The 27,809-nt window shown below is 46.5% G+C and overlaps 2 protein-coding genes across 4 annotated transcripts in view; one reads left to right on the forward strand and one right to left on the reverse strand.

Moving 5' to 3' along the window:
- Nucleotides 1-6,369, forward strand: part of PTGR1 (prostaglandin reductase 1) — a 28,952-nt gene extending 22,583 nt beyond the window's left edge. For all 3 annotated transcript variants that reach the window (XM_035140791.2, XM_035140792.2, XM_035140794.2), the window contains exons 8-10: nucleotides 1,109-1,214; nucleotides 4,131-4,249; nucleotides 6,199-6,369. In XM_035140791.2, coding sequence (XP_034996682.2) covers nucleotides 1,109-1,214; nucleotides 4,131-4,249; nucleotides 6,199-6,309 — 336 coding nt within the window. In that variant the 3' untranslated portion in view covers nucleotides 6,310-6,369. The remainder of the gene's footprint in view (nucleotides 1-1,108; nucleotides 1,215-4,130; nucleotides 4,250-6,198) is intronic.
- Nucleotides 6,370-7,091: 722 nt separating this feature from the next.
- LOC118097672 (thioredoxin) lies at nucleotides 7,092-27,236 on the reverse strand. The gene is made up of 5 exons (XM_060269146.1): nucleotides 27,078-27,236; nucleotides 12,645-12,749; nucleotides 11,166-11,225; nucleotides 9,469-9,534; nucleotides 7,092-7,309 (listed from the first exon to the last, which is right to left on the reverse strand). The coding sequence occupies exons 1-5, from the start codon at nucleotides 27,159-27,161 to the stop codon at nucleotides 7,247-7,249; spliced, it is 378 nt and encodes a 125-aa protein (XP_060125129.1). The 5' UTR covers nucleotides 27,162-27,236; the 3' UTR covers nucleotides 7,092-7,246.
- Nucleotides 27,237-27,809: the final 573 nt, after the last annotated feature.

Consider the following 27,809-nt stretch of genomic DNA (forward strand, 5'->3'; position numbering starts at 1 on the left):
TTGCAAAGACAAGCCTGCGCAGAATAATTTGAGCACCTGCATTGACTTGCCACTTTGATCTTGCCAACACATAACTGCAGGGGCCAGGTTCCTCCCCTGCTCAATTTTCTGGAAATAAGAGAGACTGCTTGCAGCAAATGTTTTTGGTTTGAAAACTTCAGAGGGCCCATCCACGGAATACGCTCAAAGCAGTATTGAGCCAATTTAACCAGCCATGGCTTCCCTGCAAAGGATCCTGGATACTGTCATTTGTAAAGGGCGCTGAGAGTTTTTACCAGACCTCTAGAGGTACAGTTACTAAAACGGTTTAACAAGCAGTTCCTGTTTCTAGCGAACTTTGGGAATTGTTTATAGCCTTGTCCAGGCTATAAACATAACTAGCTCCTTCAACCGTTCCAAGGACCTGGCTAAAGGAGCGTCTCCACCCCATTGTTCTGCCCGGACACTGAGGTCCAGTGCCGAGGGCCTTCTGGCGGTTCCCTCGCTGCAAGAAGCCAACTTTTACAGGGAACCAGGCAGAGGGCCTTCTTGGTAGTGGCACCCGCCCTGTGGAACGCCCTCCCATCAGATGTCAAAGAGAAAAACAACTACCAGACTTTTAGAAGACATCTGAAGGCAGCCCTGTTTAGGGAGGCTTTTAATGTTTACTAGACTATTGTATTTTAATATTCTGTTGGAAGCCATCCAGAGTGGCTGGGGAAACCCAGCCAGATGGGCAGGGTAATAATAATAATAATAATAATAATAATAATAATAATAATAATAATAATAATTTGTTGTTGTTGTTGTTGTTGTTGTTCTTGTTGTTAGTCAAACAACGTTTTGAATTCCTTACAAACATGCACCACTAGATGGCACCAGAAAGAAAACATTTAAAAGTGGCCAGCCTGCCTGAATGGAGAGAGAAAAGAGAACGAGACTGTGGTCAAATCCACATGCTTGCACACCATGCATTTAGTAACGCATGCTTGCACCCATTCAGTGTGTTTCCCCCAAAGAATATTGGGAAATGTACAGTTTGTGCTGGGAATTGTAGCAGAAATCCCATAGTGTTTGTTTCAATGCATTGCAGCATCATGGCACATTGTGACGGTCTTTATCTGAACAGGTCGGAGGCGAGTTTTCAACTGTTGCCCTGGGCCAGATGAAGAAATTTGGGAGAATTGCTGTGTGTGGCGCCATCTCCTTGTACAATGATACAGTGCCCCAAAAAGGTAAAACTTGTATTTTCATTTTGTCTGCTGCTTTATAGCTTCTGGGGAGAAAGGGTCACGGGGCTGATAAAGGCACAAGTTTATAATGCTCACACATGTGTTACACTTTGCAATTTGATGGGGCTGTTCTTCAGGAATTCCATGGCCATGTTTAACAGGGGAAACAACTGCCAGAAGCTGCCAATGGAAAATTTTAATTAAAAGTTCAATAGCTCAGGGCTCTTAATCTTAAGGTTGTGGGTTCGAGCCCCACATTGGGCAAAATGATTCCTGCATTGCAGGAGGTTGGGGCTAGATGACCATTGCAGTCCCTTCCAACTTATTATTATTATTATTATTATTATTATTATTATTTATTTATTTATTTATTTATTTATTTAATATACCGCCCTATACCCGGGGGGTCTCAAGGCGGTTCACAGAATAAAATCAAGATATAAAATCGCAAAATACATAATAAAAATAAAAACAACAACCCAATTACCCCCCACCCTTTTTTTTAAAAAGGGCATAGGATGTCAAACAGATCAACCAAAATTAACGTTTTTGCCTGGCACCTAAAGGTGTGTAATGAAGGTGCCGGGCAAACTTCCCTGGGGAGAGCATTCCACAGACGGGGAGCCACTGCAGAGAAGCCCCCGTTCTCGTGTTGCCACCCTCCAGATCTCCCGAGGAGATGGCACACAATGGAGGGCCTTGGAAGATGATCTCAGGGTCCGGGTAGGTTCATATGGAAAGAGGCGGTCCTTGAGGTATTGCAGTCCTGAGCTGTTTAAGGCTTTATATGTCAAAACCATCACTTTTGAGTTGGGCTCTGCAAGAAGACAACACACAGAAAGCTATGGGATGCAAGGGTTCAATGGCATTGCCTGGGTTTGCCCTAAAACGTGAGTTGATGGCAATTCTGTTTTAAACGGTTAGGGTGTGGAAGCAACCTGAGTGTAGACGGCAGAAGCCCCTGCTCAAACAACAACAAAGGCCATAACGTTTGCTGGATCTTTTCAAGGATCCTTCATATACAGTACTGTAGTAGCATTCAGTGTAGCTTGATAAGGCCATGCGGGCAACATTTCTGAAATACATATTTGAGGAGCAGAATAGTTCGACACCACAAGAGGTCCGTAGTGAGCTAGAAACCACTGGCTGCTGCTTCGAAAATAATGTCAGCGTTCCCCCTTATCGTAGCAGCACAGTCGAGCAATTGAAACTCGGGCTTCTAGTTTGCGAGACTTGAGTTAACTGGGCTCTACCCACCCACCCACTGCAGTTTCCAAACGCTCCTAGTCTTCTGAAGAAGTCAGTGGGACCGTTGCTACAAGTCAGCTCACCCTTCCTCTTGCAAAGCACTTGGAAGTGGTAGCGAAATTTGCTAATTGCTGGTTTGTGATGGGCATCAATGGTTATTCCTTTCAGCTGTTGGGATGTAATGAAAAAGAGTATTGGGCCTGGAAACCTCGGTTAAAAACGGCTCTGTACAGTTTGGGCAGAATTAAGCAAGAGGCTGTGCTTTAATGTAGCCTACCTCACAGGGGTGTTGGTAAGAATGACGAAGAAGAAGAGTTTGGATTTGATATCCCTCTTTATCACTACCCGAAGGAGTCTCAAAGCGCCTAACATTCTCCTTTCCCTTCCTCCCCCACAACAAACACTCTGTGAGGTGAGTGGGGCTGAGAGACTTCAGAGAAAGTGTGACTAGCCCAAGGTCACCCAGCAGCTGCATGTGGAGCAGCGGAGACACGAACCCAATTCACCAGATTACGAGTCTACCGCTCTTAACCACACCACACCACACTGGCGAAGAGGGCAGTTTTTGGTGGGGTTTTTTATTTATTAAAAAAACCAAAAACCAGTTCTACAGTACTATGAGCTTATTTTGACTGTTAGGGGGAGCTATGCAACAGGATTATATGAAAGCTCTGTGATCTCTGCCGGAATGGAAAGTTGCGGAACAATGGTTAACTGGGCTTTCCTCAAAGATGGCGTTTTTTCCTCTTGGCAGTTCCAAGGTGACTGAAAGAGGGGATCCAGCCGCTTGGCTGCCTGTCGTCCTGCTTCCAACAGGTTCCTTTCCCCAACTTTTCCTCCAGCAGACAGGAGGAAGCACTGGGAAAACGGAAGAGGAAAGCAATTTGGTGTTGAAAAAAGCAAGAAGTGAGAAGGGACCAAGCACAACTATTCTAGCTCCAACCCCTAGTGCAGAAACACCTCTGGATTATGATGGGAAAGAAGAATAGGGGGCGGGAACAAGTTATCAGCTAGGAGAAGCCTGCATTAAATGTGCAGCTGAAATATTTCTTTGCTCAATTGGATTTGCGAAAAGATGGGATATATTTATTTGGGGTGGAAGACGCTTGATTGTATTGAAAAATGCAATTGATTTCCTTTTTCTTTTGTTGAAGAGAAATTAGCTCACACACTGCCTTGGTCTCCTAGGCAGTGATAGAAGCTTCACATGAAGGCTACAGGAATGTAGGAAGACTCCTTGCACTAAGTCAAGCTATTAGCCCGTCTTGCTCAGTATTGTCAACACCAGGCATGTCAAACCTGCGGCCCTCCAGATGTTTTGGCCTACAACTCCCATGATCCCTAGCTAGCAGGACCAGTGGTTGGGGAAGATGGGAATTGTAGTCCAAAACATCTGGAGGGCCGCAGGTTTGACATGCCTGGTCAACACTGACCGGTTGTGGCTCTGAAGTTTCAGGCAGGGGAAATTGCCAGTCCAGCTGGAGACGCCAGGCATTGACCCTTCAAGATAACTCTGCCACTGAGCCATGACTAGTATTTGCACCCTGCGCCGAGTTCGGGGGGTTGGAATAAATGACACCCGAAGTCCCGTCCCACTGTGCGATTCTAACATGAAGCTAAAGCTGTAGCGTGCAGATTCCACTAACCCTTTCCCTCTTGTGTCTCTTCCAGGACCTTATGTGCAACTTACTATGATCCTAAACCAGCTGTGCATGGAAGGGTTTGTCGTCCAGCGCTGGGCAGACAGGAAAGAGGAAGGTCTGACAGCACTGTTGAAATGGGTTGCAGAGGTAAGTTGACTGATGTTCTGTGTTGCCCTTGGACCTGCGAGTGGTGAAGCTTGATCCAGGTCCATATCGTGGTACTGGTCTCATAATTTATGACCTGGCAATATATCATGGTGCGTGTTAAGGCTGGGCAATACATCATCCAAAACCGGTATGAAGTCCCTATTGTGATAGCGGTTTCGTAATTTTTGAAAACCATTGGGACAGCGAATCGCCAGAGAAGGCGCCGGCAAAATTCAAGATGCGGGGAAAACCCGTGATCGGTTTATTGCAATGTTTAGCTGGTGAATATATCACAATGTTGAAATCCAGATATCGCCCAGCCCCAATTGCTACATTAGCTGATGCCTACAAGCCACTGCTTATTGGGCGTCTATGTGGGTTACTGGGGGCATAACTATTAAAAGTAAAAGTAGAAGGCATGAATCTTGAGCAGAGTGGGAGGGAGAGCACAATCTCCTCTTTGCAGGGCGGGAGAGGCTTGGCTAAAAGGGACAGACAGGTACTAACATTTGAAATTTTATACCTTTTGACTCTTGAAAGTCCGTGCATTTTAATTACATATGTCAGAGTGGCTAGGAAGGTCTAATCCAATGACTGGCACTGGCTCAGGAACGAGAGTGCGGAGGGAACGGACTGTCCCTCGCACTATTCTGGTAGGGTGCCATCGCGGCGGGCCCTCCGGACACGCCCCGCACCCCCGTGTGCCAGGCGCCACACCCCTACAGGCGGCGTGCCATGCCTTCAGGATGCGCACCGCACGCCATATCCCCGGTAGCGGAGCATGAAGCTTCGCCACTGATGACAGGATTTAAAATTTGGGGGCTAGGGCACTGTTTTATTGGCTTAATTCCCCTCCCTCTATTTTTCTACATCCCATTTTGCCAAGGTAACAAGAGCTGTCTTTCAGATCACGTGACCTACAAATCTCCCAACCCACTGAGTGCAGCCTTTTACAAAAATGTAAAATGAATGATTGCGGGCATTCATTGTGAGGGATCCACACAGTACATTTTGCCACCTACCCAATGTTCAAATCCCTTGGCCTTAGCAGAAGCATTTGGCCCAAAGGCACCGAAATAAGATTTTCTGACGGGACAAAAAAGTACAACAAATGCTTTGAAAGTTGTCTCCTCCTTTGTGGTTGGGCTTTTTTGTACTTGAGTCTGTGGTGAAGAGTCCCAGGAGGACAGCGGAGGCCATGGTGGGAAGCCCCCTGCTGTACAACAACTTAAAAGGCAAACTGGGAAAACATGGCAGGTTGACCCCAAAGAGGGGGTTCTCTTGGGCTTCAGCCAAATTCAGGGGTCACCATGAGAGCCAAGGTGCTAGCTCCCCATACCGGACTGAGTTAGAACTTTTTGGTGGGGGTAGGGTGGGGGAGGAAGGAAGGAATTTTTTTTGGCTGCCATGAAGGGTAAGAGCCTACAGTAGTTGGGGATATAAGGACCCCCCCCCCCCGATTGAGAGCGAGGGTTGGGAGTGTCTGCTACCCCAGGTGAAAAGTGGGGCACCTTGGCATTTGTATACCTGAAGGAGCATCTCCACCCCCATCGTTCTGCCCAGACACGGAGGTCCAGCTTCGAGGGCCTTCTGGCGGTTCCCTCCCTGTGAGAAGTGAGGAACCAGGCAGAGGGCCTTCTCGGTGGTGGCGCCCACCCTGTGGAACACCCTCCCTTCAGATGTTAAGGAAATAAACAACTACAGTATCTGACTTTAAAAAACTTTTTTGACGTTTTATTCTGTTTTTAGTGTTCTGTTGGGAGCTGCCCAGAGTGGCTGGGGAAACCCAGGCAGATGGATGTGGTATAAATAATAATATTATGATTATAATTATTATTATAGACCTGGCTCAGTGCCCCCACCCCGATACAGTAAATTAAAGCGGAAACTTTTTCATGGATCGTTTAGAAACAAACCGAAATCTAAAACCCATTTTTTGTTTTGTACAGGGGGAAATTAAGTGCCAAGAACATGTCACCCAGGGCTTTGAAAATATGCCGGCAGCATTTATGGGAATGCTCAAAGGAGAAAACACCGGGAAGGCAGTCCTAAAAGTTTGACGGGCACGTGGCTTACTCTGGCAAGACGTTCGGCAGAATAAATCACTACCCCCTCTTTTATTTGTAGACTTGTCTGTCTTAACTGCCAAAAGCTCATTCATAAACATGCCAGCTTACGTAACTGGATCATGCTGAAAGCCTGAGCCTGCGTACTCCAAAGGTTAGGTGTTGGAAAGATTTGTAGTAAGTAGGGTGTCCGATTTTAAGGAGTGGTAGAGGCATGTGTAGAATCCCCTGCACTCTTTTGTTACCTTACCAGCCTGTAACCATTTTTTTCTGGAAAACTTCTGGTATGAGCCGGGGGGGGGGGTTTATTGCCCCCATGAGGATGCTGAAAAACACCCTCCTTCCAATCAATAGTGGAGGTTACAAAATTATTGCTCGATTTCTACCCCTCACTGCATAATAAAAAATGCTATTCTTTTAATGTGTGTGTTTACATAAGTATTTTGAAATGAAAAATGGCTTAGGTAAGCCAACATGTTGATTACATTGTCCCTACCCTAAGGAAAGGGGTCTTTGTTGACGGCAGCTTACAACTGTTTTGAGCCCTTAAAAAAAAAAAAAGAGTTGCTACCACCCGTAAAACATACCCATGAGTATTTTTGCTCCATGTATTCAGCTCAATGTAAAACTAACCCATAACGAGGTTGTCTTCCTTAAGTTTTAAACTCTGCTTTCTCCTAAATTTGCTTGCTTTGTTACCGATAGGCACGGCGCATAGCTGATGCTTATTGTGTTGTCATTTTTAACAGCGAAGCCACAAGATTCATGCAGCGACACCCGTTTTAAACATTTTTATTCTTCTCATTTACAGGCCAACGAGTCAAAAGTGTATTTGGATACATGACTTGATCAGTTCATTATGTAGAAAAGGCTATAATTTAACAGTCAGCACTTTTTTATTTTTTTAATGATGCAGGAATCTGTGGTTAGGTTACTTTAGATTCTTGATGGTTTCTTCCAGCTTCTCTTTGTTCGCTCCAGAGAATTCATGCACCTGAAACACAGGAATTCCAAGTTCAGGCCTTCCTTTCAAACCATCACGAGGCAGACAAATGGAGAACATTCAAAGTCACACAGCAATGCACACTTGCTAACACTTATAGCAGTGTTTCTCAACCTTTTTTGGGCCACGGCACACTTGTTCCGTGAAAAAAATCACGAGGCATACCACCATTAAAAAAGTTAAAAAATTTAACTCTGTGCCGCCCTATATTATAATTATGACTGTAAGAAACACTTGCCAAATATTGCTTTCCGGCGGGTCAGTGTTGAGTATTGGCGGCCGCCAGGCACATAACAATGCAAATCGCCCTTCTCGTCGCCACACGTCGCGGCACACCAGCCAGCGTCTAGTGTGCCGCGGAACAGCGGTTGAGAAACGCTGACTTATAGTTTATGAACGCTCAAAAGAGGCGTGCTTTTTGTGTAAGATGGTTGTAATTTTCTCCCATTCCAGACAGAAGTCACCAAACACAGGTTTGTAGCAACATCAATTTCAGTTTCTAGCCTCTCTTCTCTGTCATTCATCCTAACCTCAGAATTCCACTTTGTTTATCATTACTTGTGCTCTTGGCAGAGCTGATGTGGAAACTGGGAACTTACCCCAGAATGACCCAGAAGCCTAGAGAGGGGGAAACCTTTTGCCACCCAGACATGGTTGGACTCCCATCAGCCCCAGTCAGCATGGATGACGGAAGATGGAATTGTCAAACATCTGGGGGGCAGTTTTAGAAACTCAAACATATAAACTAATTGTTGGATGTTATATTGGAGTGGAAGAAGTGAATATTATTTACATACAGAAAACGGAAGTCCCTTCTGAATTTTATTTCCCCCCTCTTAATCTTGTTTTGAAAAATCTTTTTCTTTACTCCTTTCTCTGCCTCCTTTTTATTTTGATTGCATTTAGATAAGTTTTAGTTTGGACAAAAAAAGAGGAACTTTTTTGTACTTTTCTCTATAAACCCTAATAACATCTCACACACATATATGGCACCTTAAACCAAGGTTCCTTTTTTAATCAGCAAGATTTTATTATTATTCCTCATCTCTACGCTGCTTTATATTTTAAAGGAAAAATCTTGAAAGTGGTTGACAGCACATTAAAACATCAAATACAACAAATTCAAGCTTCAAGGAAAGAAAACATTTCAGATCGTTCCCTAAGGGACATTTTGCTTTCCCCCTACTTACTTATTTACCTACTTAATTTATAGAGCTGCCCCAGAGCAGAAGTGCTCTAGGAAGCCAGTGTGGTTTAGTGGTTAGAGTGTCGGACCAGGAGCTGGGGGGGGATCAGGGTTCAAATCTCCATTCCGTCCTGAAGCTCACTGGTTGACCCTGGAGCTAGTCGCAGCCTCTGAACCCACCTCACAGGGTCGCTGCAGGGATTAACTGAGGAGGGGGCTAGAAATGCAATAAATAAGCTTTTCTACTTACTTGCTCAAGAAAGCTGGAGGGACCAGCCAGGTAGAGATGTCTGTTGCCAACCTGGCACCCAGAGATCTCTCCACGTGGCAGGAATGGGACCCCCCCCCCACAAAGTCGCAAAATGCGCCTGGCTAATTTTGAATACTGCCAGAGAACTTCAGCCCCCCCCCACTGCAACAGCCAGTGCTACCTGTAACCTAACAAGCGATGTACGTGATGCAATCTGGCGCCAGAAGTAGACTCAACAGGCATCCCTCTGCCACCAGGTGTGTCTCACTGTATACAGTGGTACCTTGGTTCCCGAACGGCTTGGCTCCTGAACAAATCTGTTCCCGAATGCCGCAAACCCGGAAGTGAGTGTTCCGGTTTGCGAACGCTTTTCGGAAGCCAAACGTCCAACGCAGCTTCCGACTGAGTGCAGGGAGCTCCTGTAGCCAATCAGAAGCCACACCTTGGTTTTCGAAACGTTTCGGGACTCGAACGGATTAAGTTCAAGAAGCAAGGTACCACTGTATATACAACCTTGTACAGAGTGTTGGGCTGGGAGGGCAGAAATTCAGGTAGGCTGAGCAAAGATGGATGCCTCCTCACAAGACCTTCTCATCCTCACCCTACAACTGAATATAGTGCCTCCCTTCCCCACCCAAAAATAATAATTCTGGAGGTGGCGTCCCACGCGCCCCCCCCCCAGATGTTCTGCTGGAAATGTGGGACTACACAGACCTTTTGATTATTCTTGTAGAACTGGAATGTTGGCATGCACTTGACGTCACAGTGAGCGGCAACATCCTAGAGGAGATGAAAGAGGTTATCTGTATTAGTTTCGTTGAGCACATGGAATTGGTACACAAGACCAGGAGCGCCTGAAAAGAAGCTGAACCACCTGTTAAGATTCGAGGGGGGGAGGGAGAAGAAGAGAGGAGAGGGAGAGGAGGAGGAGAATACGATGCAACAGGGATATTTTCCACAAGGCAAGGAAGAAGCTGCAGCTCATTTTGCCTGCATCAAGGCAAACCAGATTTCGCATTTCTCTTAGCCATAGGGGAATAAAAACTATGGAACAGCGACGCTCTAACTGGACAAGGTCATGTTCGCCTGCCCTTAGGCTAATGGAGGAATAGTCAATATTTATTCTAAAGTTCTATACCATTTTAATATTCCCCCCATTTTTTTTATTTTTTGTAAATTGCAGCTGGGTAAATGCAGAGAATTACAAAATATCTCACCCTATCTACCACACCACGAAGTGAAGCCAGTTTAAACAGTAAATTCCCTCTTGCCTAGGAAGTTTAGTTCTGTGAAGCCAAGGCTTGAGAATGGAATGGTCAGCACTGGCCAAGCTACAAATTCCCAGGGCTCCCTGGCAAGAGAAATTCTGCATTTCGAGCAGTTTTAAAAGCCCAGGTTCACCTTGACATAGTTCCATCCTTATTTCTGGGGTTGCTATAGCATGAAGCTGTTTTCAATTTGTTCTGGTGAAGCCTGGGGTTGTTTGTTAAGCATATATGACACCCTTCCTCCCAAAGGAGACCAGGGTGGCAAACAACACGTGACTAAACAATGATACATCCTAAAAGCATTCCCAACACAGACTGGGAAAGGCCACAACTTAAATGGCTTGTTGACAGAGGAAGGTCTTCCTAAACATTAGTAAGAACTTCCTGACAGTAAGAGCTGTTCGACAGTTGAATTTGCTACCAAGGAGTGTGGTGGAGTCTCCTTCTTTGGTGGTCTTTAAGCAGAGGCTTGACAGCCATATGTCAAGAATGCTTTGATGGTGTTTCCTGCTTGGCAGGGGGTTGGACTGGATGGCCCTTGTGGTCTCTTCCAACTCTATTATTCTAGGTGCCGAAAAGACAAGAGAGGCAGAGCCCGCTGAGTATTCAAGGAGAGGGAATTCTGAAGTTTTGCTGTCAGAGCACTAAAGGCTGGTCCCTGTGTTGCGCAGAACAGACCTGCTGATAAGATGGGCACCCTTCCACAGATCGCAGTGATCCAGTTGGTCTAAAAGGGGTGAGACCATTCTTCAGGAGGTCCTGGGTCCCAAACTGAATGCTTGGCAAGGAAGTCTGAGTGCCACTCTGCCCCCTAGGAGGACATTGTTCAGAACCCTCTGCGATGTGTGAGAGTTTCCCCAAGAGACGAGTCCTTAAAATGCATAGCTACATCTTTCTTTCTTTCTTTCTTTCTTTCTTTCTTTCTTTCTTTCTTTCTTTCTTTCTTTCTTTCTTTCTTTCTTTCTTTCTTTCTTTCTCTTCTTTCTTTCTTTCTTTCTTTCTTTCTTTCTTTTTCTTTTCTTTCTTTCTCTCTCTCTCTCTTTCTTTCTCTTTCTTGCTCTCTCCCTCCCTCCCTCTCTCTCTCTCTCTCTCTCTCTCACACACACACACACACACGTTTGACAGCTGCACTCTAGAACTTACCTGAGCATCATCCACGTCGATTTCAATAAACACTACATCGGGATACTTTTCGAGAAGACTCTGTTGGGTAAAGAAAGGAGAGACGGTAGAGATACCATTGCCATTATAAATGATAATAAATAATAATAATATACCATGCCCATCAGTTTGAGTTGTCCCAACCACTCTGAGCAGCTTTCAGCACATATAAAAACATAAAATGTCCAACGTTAAAAACTTCCTGAAACAGGGCTGCCTTCAGATGTCTTCTAAAAGTTGTGCTCTTCATCTCCTTGACATCCAACAGTAGGGCGTTCCACAGGGAGGGCGCCACTACCGAGAAGACCCTCTGCCCGGTTCCCTGTAGCTTCCCTTCCAGCAGCGAGTTATCTACTCTCTCATACGTGGAAGTCCCCGTTAGCCATCCCCAAGCAAGTGGCAAAGATGATGGGGTCAATTTGAGCATAAAAGGAGTTGACAGGGTAGAGGACCCTTCAATAGGCTGGGCAAAGTTCATCTTTGGGAGCCTTCCAGTCTAGCCATGGGTCATTCTCGTCCCTTGGCAGCTAGGGCAAGCAGCTGAAACAGTGGGCACAACCTCTATTGCTTTGCTCTCTCCTACTCAAGGTTCATGGGCTACGGGAAAGCTGAAAGGAAGCTGAGGAGACAATTCAAGGGTCCACCCACTCGATGTTTGAGGTCGTTGAGCAGGACCAATGTCAATTTGCAAGCATCCCCCATCCACACAAGCTCATGAGCAAGGCAACCATGGTCTCTCCCACAAATTCTAGTCCTCAGTCCTGTTCTAGGCTTCTCTTTCCCAGCCTACCATGGATGAGAAAGATGCCAAGTCTGGTCTGCAGGCAAAAAGGAAGTGATGGGCAACTACCATGGGGAAAAAGACGACGAAATGGACTCATCTCCTGTTGTGCTGGAGAAAGATTTTTTTTCCCTCCAAAAGCATTTTATTTTAAAAATCTGATTTTTAAAATAAAAAAATCCGATTTTTTTTTATAAATCAAATCATTGATTTTTATTCACCCTGTAGACATTCCATTTTGGCAACTGTAACTCTGGTTTAAGCAGCCATTTGGCACCTAGCTTACATATCCAAGTTTCTAACACTGACTTGCAACCGTCTACGACAGGGGTGGCCAACTCCCAAGAGACTGCGATCTACTCACAGAGTTAAAAACTGGCAGTGATCTACTCCCTTTTTTGGGGTTCAGGTCAAAGTTGTGAGCTTTTTTTATATATAGAAAGGAAAGCCCCGTTTTTTGGGGGGTGCAGGGCAAAGATGCTAAGCTTTTTTTAGGGGAGCCAAAGTTGTTGAGCTTATTTTTGGGGGGGGGGAGTCAGTGATCTACCAGTGATCTACCACAGACCAGAAGATCACGATCTACCTATTGGACATGCCTGGTCTACGAAATCGAAAGCGCTCAGGAGTCCTGATCATGGCACATGCTGAGAGAAAGAAATGGCTTAGAGCAGCTTACTTACGTGGAAGAACGGCTTGATCATTTTGCATGGTCCGCACCATGTGGCAGAGAAGTCGACGACTATGAGCTTCCCACCAGCGTTTGTCAATTCTGTCTGAAATTCCATCTGGGCAAGGTGAGAGAATAGAGAGAAGCCAGTTTATAGAGGCAGTTTCAATTAATTCAGGCACCCCCTTCTACACAAAAAGATGCAACTGTTTTTCTTTTCTTTCCCCCCAGTTTTATCCTACCTGTATTTAAGAATCCATTATGTGGATTGCCGTGTACAGTGAAAATATAACAGAGCAAAATACACAATAGAAGTAAACACATACATAGCAGTTTGAAAGCAAATCTTTAAAAGATCAGGTCTCGCCAATTCAGTCTGGATCGTAAAACAGCTAAGTCGCACTTCAGAGGAAGCTCCATCAGAGAGAAAAGGTGTCTCTGGAAGCTTCTAGAAGCAAGAGCACCAGTTCGGTCAGGAGAGGATTGCAGGCGGCTGGAGCCACAGCACGAAAGCCCCAATTTCTAGCTAAGAACGCAATAAGAGCCTGCTGGGTGCTATGTGAAGAATCAACGGTAAATTCCAGGGAAACAGGTGACTCCGGGAAATGTCGAGTTTTTCAGGTGGCCCTTCCAAAGCCACTCATTTAATTGTGGATACCAACAGCCTCCTTTATCAGACACCAACAGCCTCCTTTATCAAGCTGCATCTCTATATTGTTGCGATTTAATGCAACTCTGTTTTGAAAGCACTTTTTAAAAGGCCAAATCCAAAACTGAAACAGCCTGTTCCAAGTTGTATACCTGCGCCCCCCCCCCCGCGATGCAGGAAGCAGCTGCACCAAAGACTTGTTTCTATTCCACCTTTTGGAAAGTGCCTTCCAGAGGGGTGGTCTGCGTCCAGAGGCGTAGTAGGCCCAGGTGATACCCGGGGCAGAATCCCCCCCATAGCTGCCAAGTCTCCCGTATTCCCCGGGAATCCCCCGTTTTTCCAGCTGTTCCTAGCTGGGGGAAAAAATGATTTTTTTGTTTTCCCCCGGTTTATTCTGGCGCGGCGGCCATTTTGGAACTGGCGGAGCATGCTCAGAAGCGACTCTTGATGCTGCTCTGCCCAGTTCCAAAATGGCGGCAGCGCTACTTCCGGTCCGATCCCATATTTCTCAGACAGGAATCTGGCAGGTATGCCCCCCCCCCGCTGCCACTTTGCCAGGGCACTGGCAAAGCTGTGCCCCCTTGGGAGCTATGGCTCCCGTCCGTCCCCCTTCCTCCCTGGCTTGCTGTAAAGCGGCAAAGCGAGAACTACTTACAGTGAGCCAGGGTGGGAGGGAGGCTGGGAGGAGGGGCCACCTCGTCGTAAGCAGCTCCTGCTTTGCTGCTTTACAGTGAGCCAGGAAGGGAGGCAGGGAGGGGGAGCCGTGGCTCCCAACCGTCCCTCCCTGGCTCGCTGTAAAGCGACAAAGCAGGAGCCGTTTACAGCGAGCCGGGGAGGCTGGGAGGGGCGGGATCCTGTGCTCGCGGATGCAGCCACGAACGGAGGATCCTCTACATGCGGCTGCGGCAGTGCGATGGCTGCTTGCGCTGCCATGGCAGGGCACCACCTTGTTACCCCCGGAGACATGCCGCCGGGAGCACACCTCCCCCACCCCCCCCTCATTGCAACGCCACTGTCTGTGTCAGATCTTCCCAGAGCCTGATAAAAAGAGCAACAGGATGGAATACCGGCTAAAAGCTAAGGAAGCAGGAAGCACATCTACCGAGAGCAGGCAAGCATTGCAAACTCATGTCACCATGCAGTTGCCGCTCGAGAACACACTGTGCCAACCTTTAACCACGCCAATTTGTTCCGAGCTTTGCAACCCACGGAAGTTACTAAGCCCAAAGGTGGCCTGGGGGGGGGGCGTCCTTACAGGCCATAACCAAGTGGCAGCAGCCTTACACCGAGTCAGATCCCTGCTCCATCCAATATGTTTCTCACTGAATGGCAGTGACTGCTCAGGTTTTCCAGGAGGGAGGTTTCAAAATGAATTTCTGGAACCGAAAAGCTGTTTCTGTGCAGGAGAAGCGAACGTTGTGTTTAGTGGTTGTCGCTTGGCTTCACTTGCCATTGCCCTGCTCACAGTTGTGAAGAATATTCTCTATGAACGGTCCGTGTTACCATTAAGAGAGGTCGGAATGGGCCAATAGATATGTGGATTGTCCCTGGAACAAATGCCTTTTCTTCTTGAAGTTCTCAAAGTTCTTAACCTAGCTCAAGGTCGTCCTCTGAACTAGCCAAATTGCTTAACTGAGAGTCAGCCCATCATTTGAAAAATAAGACTTTAGAGCCGCCTTGCCCCAAAATGGCGACTATGCATTCCGTTTTGGCGACTGCAACCTTCATTTAAGGAGCCATTTGGCGCCTAGCTTATATATCTGAGTTTCTAACCCTGGGTGCAAAGATCTATCTGCGTAACAAGCCTTAAGAAAAGACATTGAACGCAACCTTTGAGTGCAGCCTTTCCCCATCTCCAATACCTTTGCCCAGGGGATGCTTTCAAGTTAGATTTTGAGAACTGACTGGAAGGTTTTGAGTTGCATTCCCCAGGGCCGACTTAAGTGCATGCACTTTGTAGTTGGCATGCTTCTTTGAATGTATTTCATGTCAATATCCATTTCCATTACCTTAGTGGACAGCTCCGAAACCATTCCCCCCGCAGTCTGTGAGGCCTGAATAATCTAATCTTCCAGGAATCGCTACTGTACTAGCCAGAAAGTAGCACAACAAACGGAGGGGAATATGGCGTGCCAGCGCAGCCCTTGCCTGCAGCCACAAGTCCGGTGGGGACAGAGACAACGGCCCTGGTGAACTCGGCTAGTAGCCAAGATCAGCACATTTAAACAAGGGAAGCTGACGGGTGAATCCCATGCTCTCTGGAACTCTCCCTTCACCTGGTGCTAGGTTAGTAGCAGGGTTCGAAATTAGCAGGGCGCCAGGTGCATTTTGCGCCTGAAGATTTTCCATTTGCGAGCACCTCAGAAAGTCTGGGTGCCATTTTTGGCGCCTGGCTGAAACTCCAGGATGACTGAAATGTATGTGCTTTGAAGCTCCCAAGTATATGTTAAGGATAGGCAATATGTTAAGGAGTTTAACAAGAAAGAGTAGAGTGTTTTGGAAACTGAAGAGTGGTGCCCATATTTTTATTGTCAACACTCAATTAAACAATTTCTCTTAAAAATGTGATATTAACAATGTATCACTTTATGTGAGTTGTGTATTACTTCATGCTTATCAAAGTAATAAATAAAAAGTGTTGCTGACCGCCCCAAATGGCGACTAGACATTCTGCTTTGGCGCCCACAACCCAGGTCCCAGAAGGCATTGGGCTCCTAGCTTTTCTACCCCAGTTTCTAACACTGGTTAGTAGTGCAGTACAACAGAAGGAGGAGGAGTGGGTGAGTGCAAGTCTTCAGTCAAGACCAGGCACCCCCAAACTTCGGCCCTCCAGATGTTTTGGACTACAATTCCCATCTTCCCCGACCACTGGTCCTGTTAGCTAGGGATCATGGGAGTCGTAGGCCAAAACATCTGGAGGGCCGCAGTTTGGGGATTGCTGGTCAAGACCCACGGTGGGGTTGCAACCCAAATCAAGGCAGACTGCAAACAATGACATATATTGTGGTACCTTGCAAGACGAAAATAATTCGTTCCGCGGGTCATGCCGTCTTATGAAAATTTTCATCTTGTGGAAAGAAACGGCAGACAGCAAAAAAAAAAGCGGCGAGACACGGCCATAGAAAGCTTCGTCTTGCGAGGCAACAAAGAATCGCTAGACGCTTTCGCCTAGCGAGTTTTTCGTTGCGCGAGGCATTCGTCTTGCGAGGTACCACTGTACAGGGGGGGAATTAAGAATGAAGATCTACTGACAGAGCCGAGTTGCCCTGCTGCACAATGCGGTCCACAAGCCATGCACTGAGAGTTGGAATGTTTTCACTGCATTCATCCATGGAAACTTTTCTACAGCCAAGGAAAAACCCTCACAACTGGTGGCGTGACCAAAAACACAACTAGCTATCAAACAGGGCCATTTCAAAGTTGCAGATTCACTCTGCACCCTAGATGACTATCCCTTTGGAAGAGTATAAGGGATGTACAGCTCTTTGGATATACCAAAATTCAGTACGTTTTAAAACGGTTTTCAGTAACTTAAGCCCTTGCCCAACTTGACATAGTTTAAAACAGAGAACATGCACACCATTCCTTTTTCATTCCTACAGCAAGTTTTGAGCAGCGTTCAAAATTCGCCAGGCGCATTTTGCACCCGGCTATCAGCCACTTGTGAAGAAGTCCGGAAGCCCAACTGTTGCACTCAGTGAACTTTGGCAAAATAAGCTTCCTGGAATTGTACTGTGTATGAATTTGGTCCAAGCTCTCCGAAGAACCACTGTGCTAGAATCAAAGATGGGTTCGTGCCCACAGTGACGGCCTTGGCTTGCACTCAAGTCTTAAGAAATGCAGCAACTTCAACTGCAGTCAAGCAAATTGGAAAGAAAATTAGGGGTTGGGGGGGGGAGAGGGAGCCCAAGTCTAAGAAACTGCTGCATTCCCTGTTGGACATTATATTCAGAGTTTATTCAAGACAAAGAAAACAACATTCTCAACCCAGCCAACTTTGCCATTACAGATTATGAAATTTCAGCTGCAATGCACCCCTGGCATGCGCCATTTTGTTGCTGGCTGAACATCGTGTATCCACATTATAAAAAAGAAATGCCTTATACTAAGAAGTTTTGAGAACACCCATTTCAAAAAGGATTTGTTTTTTTTTTTTTTGGAAAATGGCATACACGAAGCTATCTTGGACAAACAAACCCAAGTCCTAGGACAGTTTACAAAGCCAAAAAAGGGAACTTGCACAAATATTTTATAGCCATTTCTGAGATAGAACAATGTAACAAGTAGAAGGAGGAGGAGGAGTTTGGATTTAATATCCCGCTTTATCACTACCCGAAGGAGTCTCAAAGCGGCTAACAATCTCCTTTCCCCTCCTCCCCCACAACAAACACTCTGTGAGGTGAGTGGGGCTGAGAGACTTCAGAGAAGTGTGACTAGCCCAAGGTCACCCAGCAGCTGCATGTGGAGGAGGGGAGATGTGAAGCCGGTTCACCAGATTATGAGTCTACTGCTCTTAACCACTACCCCACACTGCTCAGAATAAGCCAAGTTGAAAGGTTTTGCTCTTTAAGGAGGGGATATCTCATAGAGCAGGCATCCCCAAACTGCGGCCCTCCAGATGTTTTGGCCTACAACTCCCATGATCCCTAGCTAACAGGACCAGTGGTCGGGGAAGATGGGAATTATAGTGCAAATCATCTGGAGGGCCGAAGTTTGGGGGTGCCTGTCATAGAGTATTCAAAACACAAAAGGAGCTGGACTCCTATGGGCAAGGATATAGGATAATGCCATCCAAGATATTGAGACAGTTGGGAAAGGTCCACTCAAGCTCAGAAGTGGAGCATTTGATGTGCAGGCAAAAAGTTCCACACTCAATCCTTGGCAGATCTGTAGCACCAGGATTTGCCCCACCCAGTGTTAGAAACTAAGATATACAAGCTGGGCTGCAAATGGCTCTTTCAACCAGGGTTACAGTCGCCAAAACGGAATGCCTAGTCAAAAGTCATATTTTTCAATGCGACTCAAAAGTCATATTTTTCAATGCGACTTTTTGGTTCCAGAAATTCCTTCTGATTTTGCAGATAAAATACAACAGATAGAATCCCCCCCATCCTGTAGAATTGTGTGTGAAAACAGTCAAGATCCAATGATCCCCAGGCAGGCACCTCCAGACAGTGTTCGAAATTAGCCAGGCGCCAGGCGCATTTTGCACCTGGCTGTCAGCCACTTGAGACCAAGTGAAGATGCCTGGGCGCCAGGATGGCGCCTGACATCTCCGACATCTGGAGCTGCATGCCTGGGAATCACTGGACCGTCTTCACACACTGACACGCCATTCTGTAGAATTCTATCAGCTGTATTTTAACTGCACAATCGGAATTAATTTCAGGAACGAAAATGCTTTTTCTGTACAGCCTGAGTAGGAGTAGTGAACGTTACTAGTTATTTCTTGTCACTGATCTTCGCTTACCCCATCCCAATGCCTTGCTCACAGTTGTGAAGAACATTCCTACGTTATGACTGGTCCATGTCACCCTTAAGAAAGAGAGATCAGAATAGGCCAATAGATAATGTGGGCTGTCCCTGGATCAAGTGGCTGTTCTTTTTGAAGTTCTCAAAGCTCTTAACCTGGGCTCAAGGTTGTCCTCTGAACTAGCCAGATGTTTAACTGAGAATCAATCCCGGTCAGTCCGTCCTTTGAAAAATAAGACACAGGAGCCGTCTTGCCCCCAAATGGCAACTAGAGATTCCGTTTTGGTGACTGTAACCTTGGTTTAAGGAGCTTATATATCTGAGCTGCTAACACTGCCTCCAGATGGTGGAGACGTCAGGAGCCATCCTGGCACCCGGGCATCTTCACTTGGTCACCAGTGGCTGATAGCCAGGTGCAAAAAAAGTGTCAAATTTTGAGCACTGGTCCCATCTGAAATCCTGTAGAGCTGCTAATTAATGTAGACAATACATTAGAGGGGCCAGCAATCCAACTCTATAGCTCCCTAGAGACCTACTGTTCAGCAGAAGCATTTCCTCTGGGCTCCATGTACCAGCCACAATAGCTGAATGAGCTTTCAGACAACTCTATTAAACCACACTGACTTAGAAATTCAAGAAGGCCCTTCCAAGGAGTCACCCAATTATTAAAGCGAGGGAGCCCTTTCCTCTCACAAGCACTGAAGAGATGTTAGTCGGAAACTTAAAAGACGGCCATCTATGACTCAACCCTCGTTACAGTTCACAACATTTTTTTTTTTGTTTCAGCATTTTTAAATTGTAAGCTGCCTTGGCAGAAAAACCAAACCTGTGAAGGTCACAAATGAATGGGCCAAGCAGTCCCAACAATACCTCTCAAATTTCCTTTCTGCCATACAAGGCAGCAAGCAGTCTGTTCTTAATGACAAGGCAACTCCTAATAAGTTTATGCCACATTTCCATGTTAAGTTGCTGTTCAGAGAAAGCTTCTTCTGAAGTCTAAACTAATAGATGCTGGCCCACAAATTACAGGCCATTTTAATCAAGAGGCACTCAGGCTGCAGCATTAATAACATGGTACTTGCTCAGCAGATCTTCCTATTAGCCAAGGTAAAAATATATATCTACAAAGCTCACAATGATAATCATATAGGAAGGGGGCATATGGGCACTGTGGAGTAACCCAGGCTTTAACTTAAGTGATGCTTAACCGAAGTGGCATTTAAAAAGGATGGTGCTCATTAAATAGAACTATTATTTACTATTTATTAAATAAACAAAGGTAAAGGTAAAGGGCCCCCTGACCATCAGGTCCAATCGTGTCCGACTCTGGGGTTGTGGCGCTCATTTCGCTCTATAAGCCAAGGGAGCCGGTGTTTGTCCGCAGACAGCTTCCGGGTCATGTGGCCAGCATGACAAAGCTGCTTCTGGCGAACCAGAGCAGCGCACGGAAACGCCGTTTACCTTCCCGCTGGGAACTGCTAGGTGGGCAGGAGCTGGGACTCACCCCGTTGCAGGGATTCGAACCGCCGACCTTCTGATCAGCAAGCCCTAGACTCTGTGGTTTAACCCACAGTGCCACCTAAATTTAGATGAAGACAGCACAAGTCCACAGGTGTTACAAGTGGAGAGGAGCTGAAAGAGACTCACGAGGACAAGCTGAAGATTCAAATCATTCTTAAACAGACGGAAGAAACTGCGGCACATAGGGATGCTGCCATTTTGGGTCACCAGTGTTCGAAATTAGCCAGGCGCATTTTGTAGCTGGCCATCATCCACTTGCGACCAAGTGAAGATGCCTGGGTGCATCTCCGTCACCTGGAGTTGCGTGCCTGGGGATCACTGGGCCTGGAATGTCTTCACACACTAACACCCCATCCCATAGAATTCTATCAGTCACATTTTATCTTCACAAACGGAATGAATTTCAGGAACCAAAACGCTTTTTCTGTGCAGCCTGAGCAGGAGAGTGAACGATGTTACAGTGAATGGTTGTAGCTGGTCTTCACTTGCCCCATCCCACTGCCCTACTCAACGTTGTAAAGAATATTCCTACGTTATGAATGGTCCATGTCACCATGAAGAAAAAGAGGTTGGAATAGGCCAATATATATGTGGCCTGTCTCTGGATCAAGGGACTTTTCTTCTTGAAGTTCTCAAAGTTCTTAACCTAGTAGCTCAAGGTTGTCCTCTGAACTAGCCAGATGCTTAACTGATAGTCCATCATTTGAAAAATAATGGTGCCATTTGGAGCCTAGCTTTTATATCTGAGTTTCTAGCACTGCTCTCGTGGGATCTCAGTATCCAAGGTATTATTCTCATGGTGCAACTGGATGGTACCACAGAGATTATTTTTAGAACACCTGTGGCTTTTGCTGCACACTGTGAAACTGAGCCCGATTTGCCTGATCTCAATTTGCCACAGGGCGTTTCATTCAAAACTGGCATTCTGGACTTCCCAGAGTTGCACTATTTTGTGTTACAGCTTGCAAAGCAGAAACCGTGTGACTTCTGTTTTTACAAAGCACAATTTGACCTGAGGAAGCTAAAGGCTTTTTTCAGTCATCACACCAACGAGACCTCGGGGCCTCTCTGCACAGGTGTGAATGCGGTCCTATGTGGTCTGGTGACATATACCTTTTTTGGATTCTTGCAAACTTTTTGTTTTAATGGGGGTGAGGTTTCAACTTGGGTGGGTGCTGTTTATTCCCACATTATGAACAGTCCGTGTCACCATTAAGAAAGAGGTCGGAACAGGCCAATTTGCAGACTATTCCTGGATCAAGTGGCTTAGGGAAAGAAAGTTATCAAAGTTATTAACCTAGTTCAAGGTTGTCATCTGAACTTGGCAGAAATCTAACATAATCAATCCCAGTCAGTCCATCATTTGGAAAATAAAACTTTAAGAGTCGTTTTGCCCCAAAACGGCAACTAGACATTCTGTTTTGGAAACTGCAACCTTGGTTTAAGGGGCCATTCGGTGCCTAGCTTAGATATCTGAGTTTCTAGCACTGCAGGTCACAGAAAGGAATAAAGGAGCAGCAATGCTTCACTGGATAGGAAGAAGGCTGGATCCAAGCACGGCACCAAATTTAAGGGATACTGAAAAAGCAATCCAGTGGAGAGTTAGAAGAGCATTTCCAGTGGGCAAACAGCATGAGAAAGGATAGTCCATATGGCAACACAAGCTAGACATGTTTTCTCAGAAGCGAGTCCCACTGTGATCGGTCGTGCTAACTTCCTAGTAAGTGCTCAGGATTATAGTCTCCCTGTACAGTCTAACCTCAGTCGTCTAACGTAATCTGTTTCAGAAGCCCATTCAGCTTCTGAAATGTTTGGTAACCGAGGCACGGCTTCCAATTGGTTGCAGGAGCTTCCTGCACTCAAGCGGAAGCCACGTCGAACGTTTAGCTTCCGAAAAACGTTTGAAAACTGGAGCATTTACTTCCAGGTTTTCGGGGTTCGGGCGCCAAGACGTTCCACAACAGAACTGTTCAGGAACCAAGGTTTGACTGTATTTACATAAAGGGGATGAGAGCAGAGAAGGAATACCCTTATGTTTCCACTATATTCAGAGTCCAGGAAAAACAATTCAACATGACTGAGAAGAGCTCAAGCAGCAATAACCTGAAGATCATAGTAGAGAGAAAGAGTCAAGCTAAAGGTCAGGAGATAACAGCTCAGCAATGGACTAGAGCAGGCATCCCCAAATTGCGGCTCTCCAGATGTTTTGGCCTACAACTCCCAGGATCCCTAGCTAACAGGACCAGTGGTCGGGGATGATGGGAATTGTAGTCCAAAACATCTGGAGGGCCGAAGTTTGGGGATGCCTGGACTAGAGCTTAGTAAGCTACAGAGCTTCCTTCTTTAAAGCTCTCCTGGGAAGGGCTGGGACAAACATCTTCCAGGAAATGAAAAGGCAGAAAATCCCGATCTGGGGCTGGATTCTTGCTAAATTCCAATGAACGCACCCAGAGAGACTGGGGCACTTCCATAACTTTAGCCTGTGCTCCTAGCCAATGTCTGTTAGGACTTGTTAAAGGGGAAGCCAGGAAGTTCATCTGTCATCTGACAACAATAAGCTCACTGGCTGCATTTTGGTAATCGATCCCACCCTGAAAGGACTGGTCTACCTTGCAAAGTCACAATAGGCTTAACATTGGAAGGAGGGAGGGGAGGGAGAGAAAGATCTCTACAAAATGCAAGTTTTGTTGCTGTTTTAAGATGCAGATGTTTTCAGTTTTGTGGCCTTCTGGCATTTCCCTTTAACACACCAGCCTCCGTCTCCCAAAGTAGTGTTTAAGCACTGCTAACCCAAGACAACCCTTTATGTCTCAACGTTAGCAGATGAAACCAGCCTGAGAAAAACTTCCCTGTGCCACTGCGAGTCATTTCTGAAACACTGGGGTGGCTGCTGGAAATCTCTGCAGAGGGTGGAAGAAGCGAAAGCAGGTCATCCTTTCAGTTTCATGCCTAAGGCACATCAGGATCGGAAAGCTAGCCACATTTCAACTTTTCCGCTTAGGGGAAAGGGTGCTAGAACGAGGAATACAAGAGAAAGTAGAGCATGAATTGTGGGGATGGAGAAAGAGAAGCCGTGAAGGCTTAAAAGAGAAAAAGAAAAAACACACAGCTCACACCAACTAATTTTTTCCAAGCAGTAGTTTTCCTTCCCAAATGAGCAAAACAGCACAACCACATTCAGCAAACCAGATATGATTGAGGAATAAATCAAGGATGGTTTGTCTCCTCCCAAATCACAGGAAACAATGCATTTGAATAATCGTTTATAACTATGTTCCAGTACATAACTAACACACAGAAACACACCCTCTAAATCAGAAGAAACTTGTATCCTAACAGCAACTCACCAACTTGCCAACCAGGGTGGATAAAAATCAATGATTTATTTTTTTTAAAAGGATTTTTTTGATTTAAATTGGATTTTTTTATTTAAATTGGATTTTTTTTATTTAAATCGGATTTTTTAAAATAAAATGCTTTTTGAGGAAAATATATTACCATCCAAAGATTATTGCATCATGAAATAAAGATTAGTTTTTTAATTATGTAGGATAAGGTTGTATATGTTTAATTTTTGGGATAAATAAATTTCATTAATCCATTCACAATGAAATGCTCTTCCAGAGGTTTTTTGTAAGATTATTGGGCAGTTTCTCTGCCTCCAAGATATTATCACAGATGCTTGGTTTACTTTTGCAGTTCTCAAAACTGAATTTGACTCAGCAGAGATCACATGCCTCTTCTTCACAGCAAAAATGTTATAACATGAACAGAGTTGAGAAAAAGACCTTAATCCTATTGTTCTACAAACCTATGAATACAGAATCAATTCCTTCAGTGCTAAGTTTCAAGAAGTTCAGTGAATAGAATAGAAACAATATTTTTCTGATTGTTTGGAGTGGACAGTATTTAGGATTTTCATGTGTAGGCTGGGCTGACAGTCTAAGTTTCTTAAAATATATATATTTTGTTTTTGTTTAGCCAAATTAGTTTACAAATATGGGTGTTTGTTTAAGCAAATAACGTATCCTGTAATGTTATTGTTTCAGTTGAAGAAATCTATTTGAATTGTTATTATTAAGGTAATGATTATTTTTCTATTTCCTAAGTACAACAGAAAAGTTGTCCAAATAGGAATGATTAACCTATTAAACTGGGGATAAAAAAACTAATATGAAAAGTTGTTATTCTAAAAACCTTCATCTACTTGCATATTAAAGTTATACCAGCAAGAATTAGTCTTTATGTAGAAAACTATGATTTAAATCAAGCCTTACTGACTAGTGATTTAAATCGTGATTTAAATCATTTTGATTTAAATCAAATCCACCCTGTTGCTAACATTAAAGGTAAAGGGACCCCTGGCCGTTAAGTCCAGTTGCAGACGACTCTGGGGTTGCGGCGCTCATCTTGCTTTACTGGCCGAGGGAGCCGGCGTTTGTCCACAGACAGTTTTTCCGGGTCATGTGGCTAGCATGAGTAAGCTGCTTCTGGCGAACCAGAGTGCATGGAAACGCCGTTTACCTTCCCGCCAGAGCGGTACATTATGTTGTCATTAAAGAGAAAACTTATTTCTTAATTCTCAGTACAGACATCTTTGAGTGCCCTGCTTAACAACGGCATTTGATGTTTCTGCTCTTCAGTCCCTGTGCTGCTTCTGTAGTCCAGGAAAATCAAGCCTTCCTAGGGCTGAGCAAAGCTGAGCACAGGAGCTGAAAGCAGCCACCTCCCCAGGGCATAGGGCACTAGCACATGAGCAGTTTATGTAAACAACAGAGGAAAATACTATTCTACAAGAATCATAGAATTACGGAGTTGTAAGGTAGCAAGCTGGAGAAGGAACTGGGCAACCCACTCCAGGATTTTGCCATGAACACTCCATGGACAAAAGGAGAAGCTTTGGAGAAGAAATTCCAAGGCATGCTCTGGTTCACGGGGTCACGGAGAGTCGAGCCCAACTAAGGCAACTCAAGGAAGGTAGCAAGCATCTCTCCCTGTGCAATTAACACAAGCTTCCCTTCAGATAAAGGAAATGAGGGATGGAATCCTTTTTTTTAAAAAAAAGGGACAGCCAGGAATCTCTTAAAATGCAGGAGCTTGTCAGAGAGAGAGAGAGAGAGAGAGAGAAGAGAGAGGGAGAGTCTCTGCAGTGGGTTATTACAGCAATTGTCGTTTTTTTGGCTGCAACCGCCATCCCTCCTCCTGCCATTTGCCTCCTCCCTCTTTGCCCACGCTGTTGCTGCTACTGCAACCGTTCCCAGCAGCCATTAAAGCCTGCCGCAGGAAAATCCAGAACAGCAAGAACATTAAGAGGCCCTTTGCCGGGGCAGTGGGGCACACAACTCTCCAAACAACAAGGCCTCGGCTCGGCAAAGAGGCGGCTGCGGCTCAGATAAGAGCTTGGCAAAAAACTCATGTTCAAAGCGGGAGTCGGAAATGGAGAGCTGCCAGAAAAGCTGGCACACTTTGGTCGGCGGCTGATTTGACACATGGGCAGAGTTGTGCCGCAAGATTCTTACTCTCCGCAAGATTCTTACTCTCCACGGCAAGGAGACCATTGTACCTGCCTGCCACTCCTTCCACTAGGGGCAAAGTCTACCTTTCTAGGTAGCCAGCCCTGCGAAGAAGAGAGTTTAATCAGGAGAATCCAGGCAGAAGTCGGAGGAGGAAAGTGCAGGGGGCCGCCATGGCTGTCTTCTCAGGAGGCAGAGTGAAGGAGGAGCCCCGCACACAGGGCTAGGAAGGGGCTCTGAGGTGATGCAGGCAAGGAGAAGAGGGAAGAGGGGCAGACAAAAGCCCTCGCTCCCATGCAAGGCAGCTCCCATGCCCCAATGCTCCTCTTAACTGGCACATGCGGAAGCAGATGCTGATGCAACCCAATGAGCCTCTGGGGCAGGTTTTCCGGGTGGCAGAGGCAGCCGCAATGCCAGGCAGGGAGAGGAGGTGGCTGGTGGAAGGAGGAGGAGGAGAAGAAAGGGCTCTTCAGGAAGTTACAAGCACCCCTTCTTGACCCGTGCAAAGCCACCAGCAGCGTAAAAGCCCTGTGTGTATTTTTTTTTTAAGTGCAACCAACTAAGAATGCAACAGGCACCCAAAGCATCTTTTCCACACTAGATAGAGGCAAGGAGGCAACTCCTAGGGGCAAAGGTCCCTTCAGCCCCTCCCCAATAAAATATTGTAGGGGTTGGGACCCCCCCCCCAAAAAAGTTAACAGGCATTGCCATTCAAACGGTGTGCATCTTGGGATCCGGATATGCCGGACGACAGGGCTTACCTGGGCCCATGGGCGTTGCCGGGTTGGGGGAGCAGGTGGCCCCCGCCTAAATAAAAATACTTAACTCACCGCCCAATGGCAACTCGGATAGCTCGGTTTCTCTCCCCCCCCCAACATAAATCCTAGCTACTTCCATGCTGGGGGGGGGTCCCCACAGGCGTAGAATAGCCAGGATTCTTGTTTTTGGGGGGGGAGCAGAACCACAGTTAAGTATTTTTACTGGATTGCGTGTGGGGGGGGGATCAGCTGCCCCCTTCCCCCTTGGCTGCGCCCATGGGGAAGCCCCCCCAATATTTCATTCAAGTGGGCAACTCTGCACCCCCCCCGGGGTTGGGGGAGGGGTCAGATCAGGTCCCTTAAGGAGAGGGCCGAGGGAGTTACGGGCCGGCAGCTAGCTGCAAATGTTGCAAGCCCGGGAATTTGCACGCCACGCGCGCTTCTCCTCCGGCAGCGGTCCTCCGTCCCTCCCGGGGCCTGGCGTGGGAAAGCAGCCGCCCCCAACCCCCCTTGCAAGGGGAGAAGACCCTTACCAGGTTGCCCACGGTCTTCACCATCTTTGCGCGTCCTTCCGGCGGTTCCTGGGGGTTCTCGGCGGCTGCAGCAGCTCTGTCCATAGCGCCGCCTCCCGCCTTCGCCTTATGTATCGCAGGGCGGACAGCCCAGCCCGGGAGGAGGAGGAGGAGGCGGCTGTGCGCAGGCGCGCGGGGCTCCGCGGGAGTGGGACACACGAGGGGGAGGGCAGGCTGGCTCGCTCGTGCGCAGGCGCGTTTCCCTATCTCCTCCTCCGCCCCGCCCTCCAGGGAAGTCCCTGGGCTTCCGATGCGGGGGAGAGGGGGGATCCCCGCCTTTCCCCTCCCCCGCTCTCCTCTTCCCAAAGGCGGGCTGGGGAAGAGCTGCGGGGAAAACAGAGGGAATAAATATAAGGGACACGCCCTTTATTTATTTGCAGGCTTTTGCAGCCCGTGCATACTGTGTGCAAATTAAAATCTGAAGGCAGCCCTGTTTGGGGATGGGGAAGCTTTTAATATTAGAGGAAGAATTATTGTATTTTAATATTTTGCTGGAAGCGGCCCAGAGTGGCTGGGGAAACCCTGCCAGGTGGATGGGGTATAATAAAATAAATAAAATAAAATAATTATTGTCTGAGCAAAATCCCCACAAAATCCCCCAGGAAGGGGAACGGGCTCCCAGAAATTTCGGTGGCAGGGCCATGGCACCCCCTGCCCCCGGGTTCAAGCCGACAGTCCTGTGTTGCTTAGAAG

The sequence above is a fragment of the Zootoca vivipara genome, chromosome 16 (assembly GCF_963506605.1).
Source record: "Zootoca vivipara chromosome 16, rZooViv1.1, whole genome shotgun sequence".
Taxonomy (NCBI): domain Eukaryota; kingdom Metazoa; phylum Chordata; class Lepidosauria; order Squamata; family Lacertidae; genus Zootoca; species Zootoca vivipara.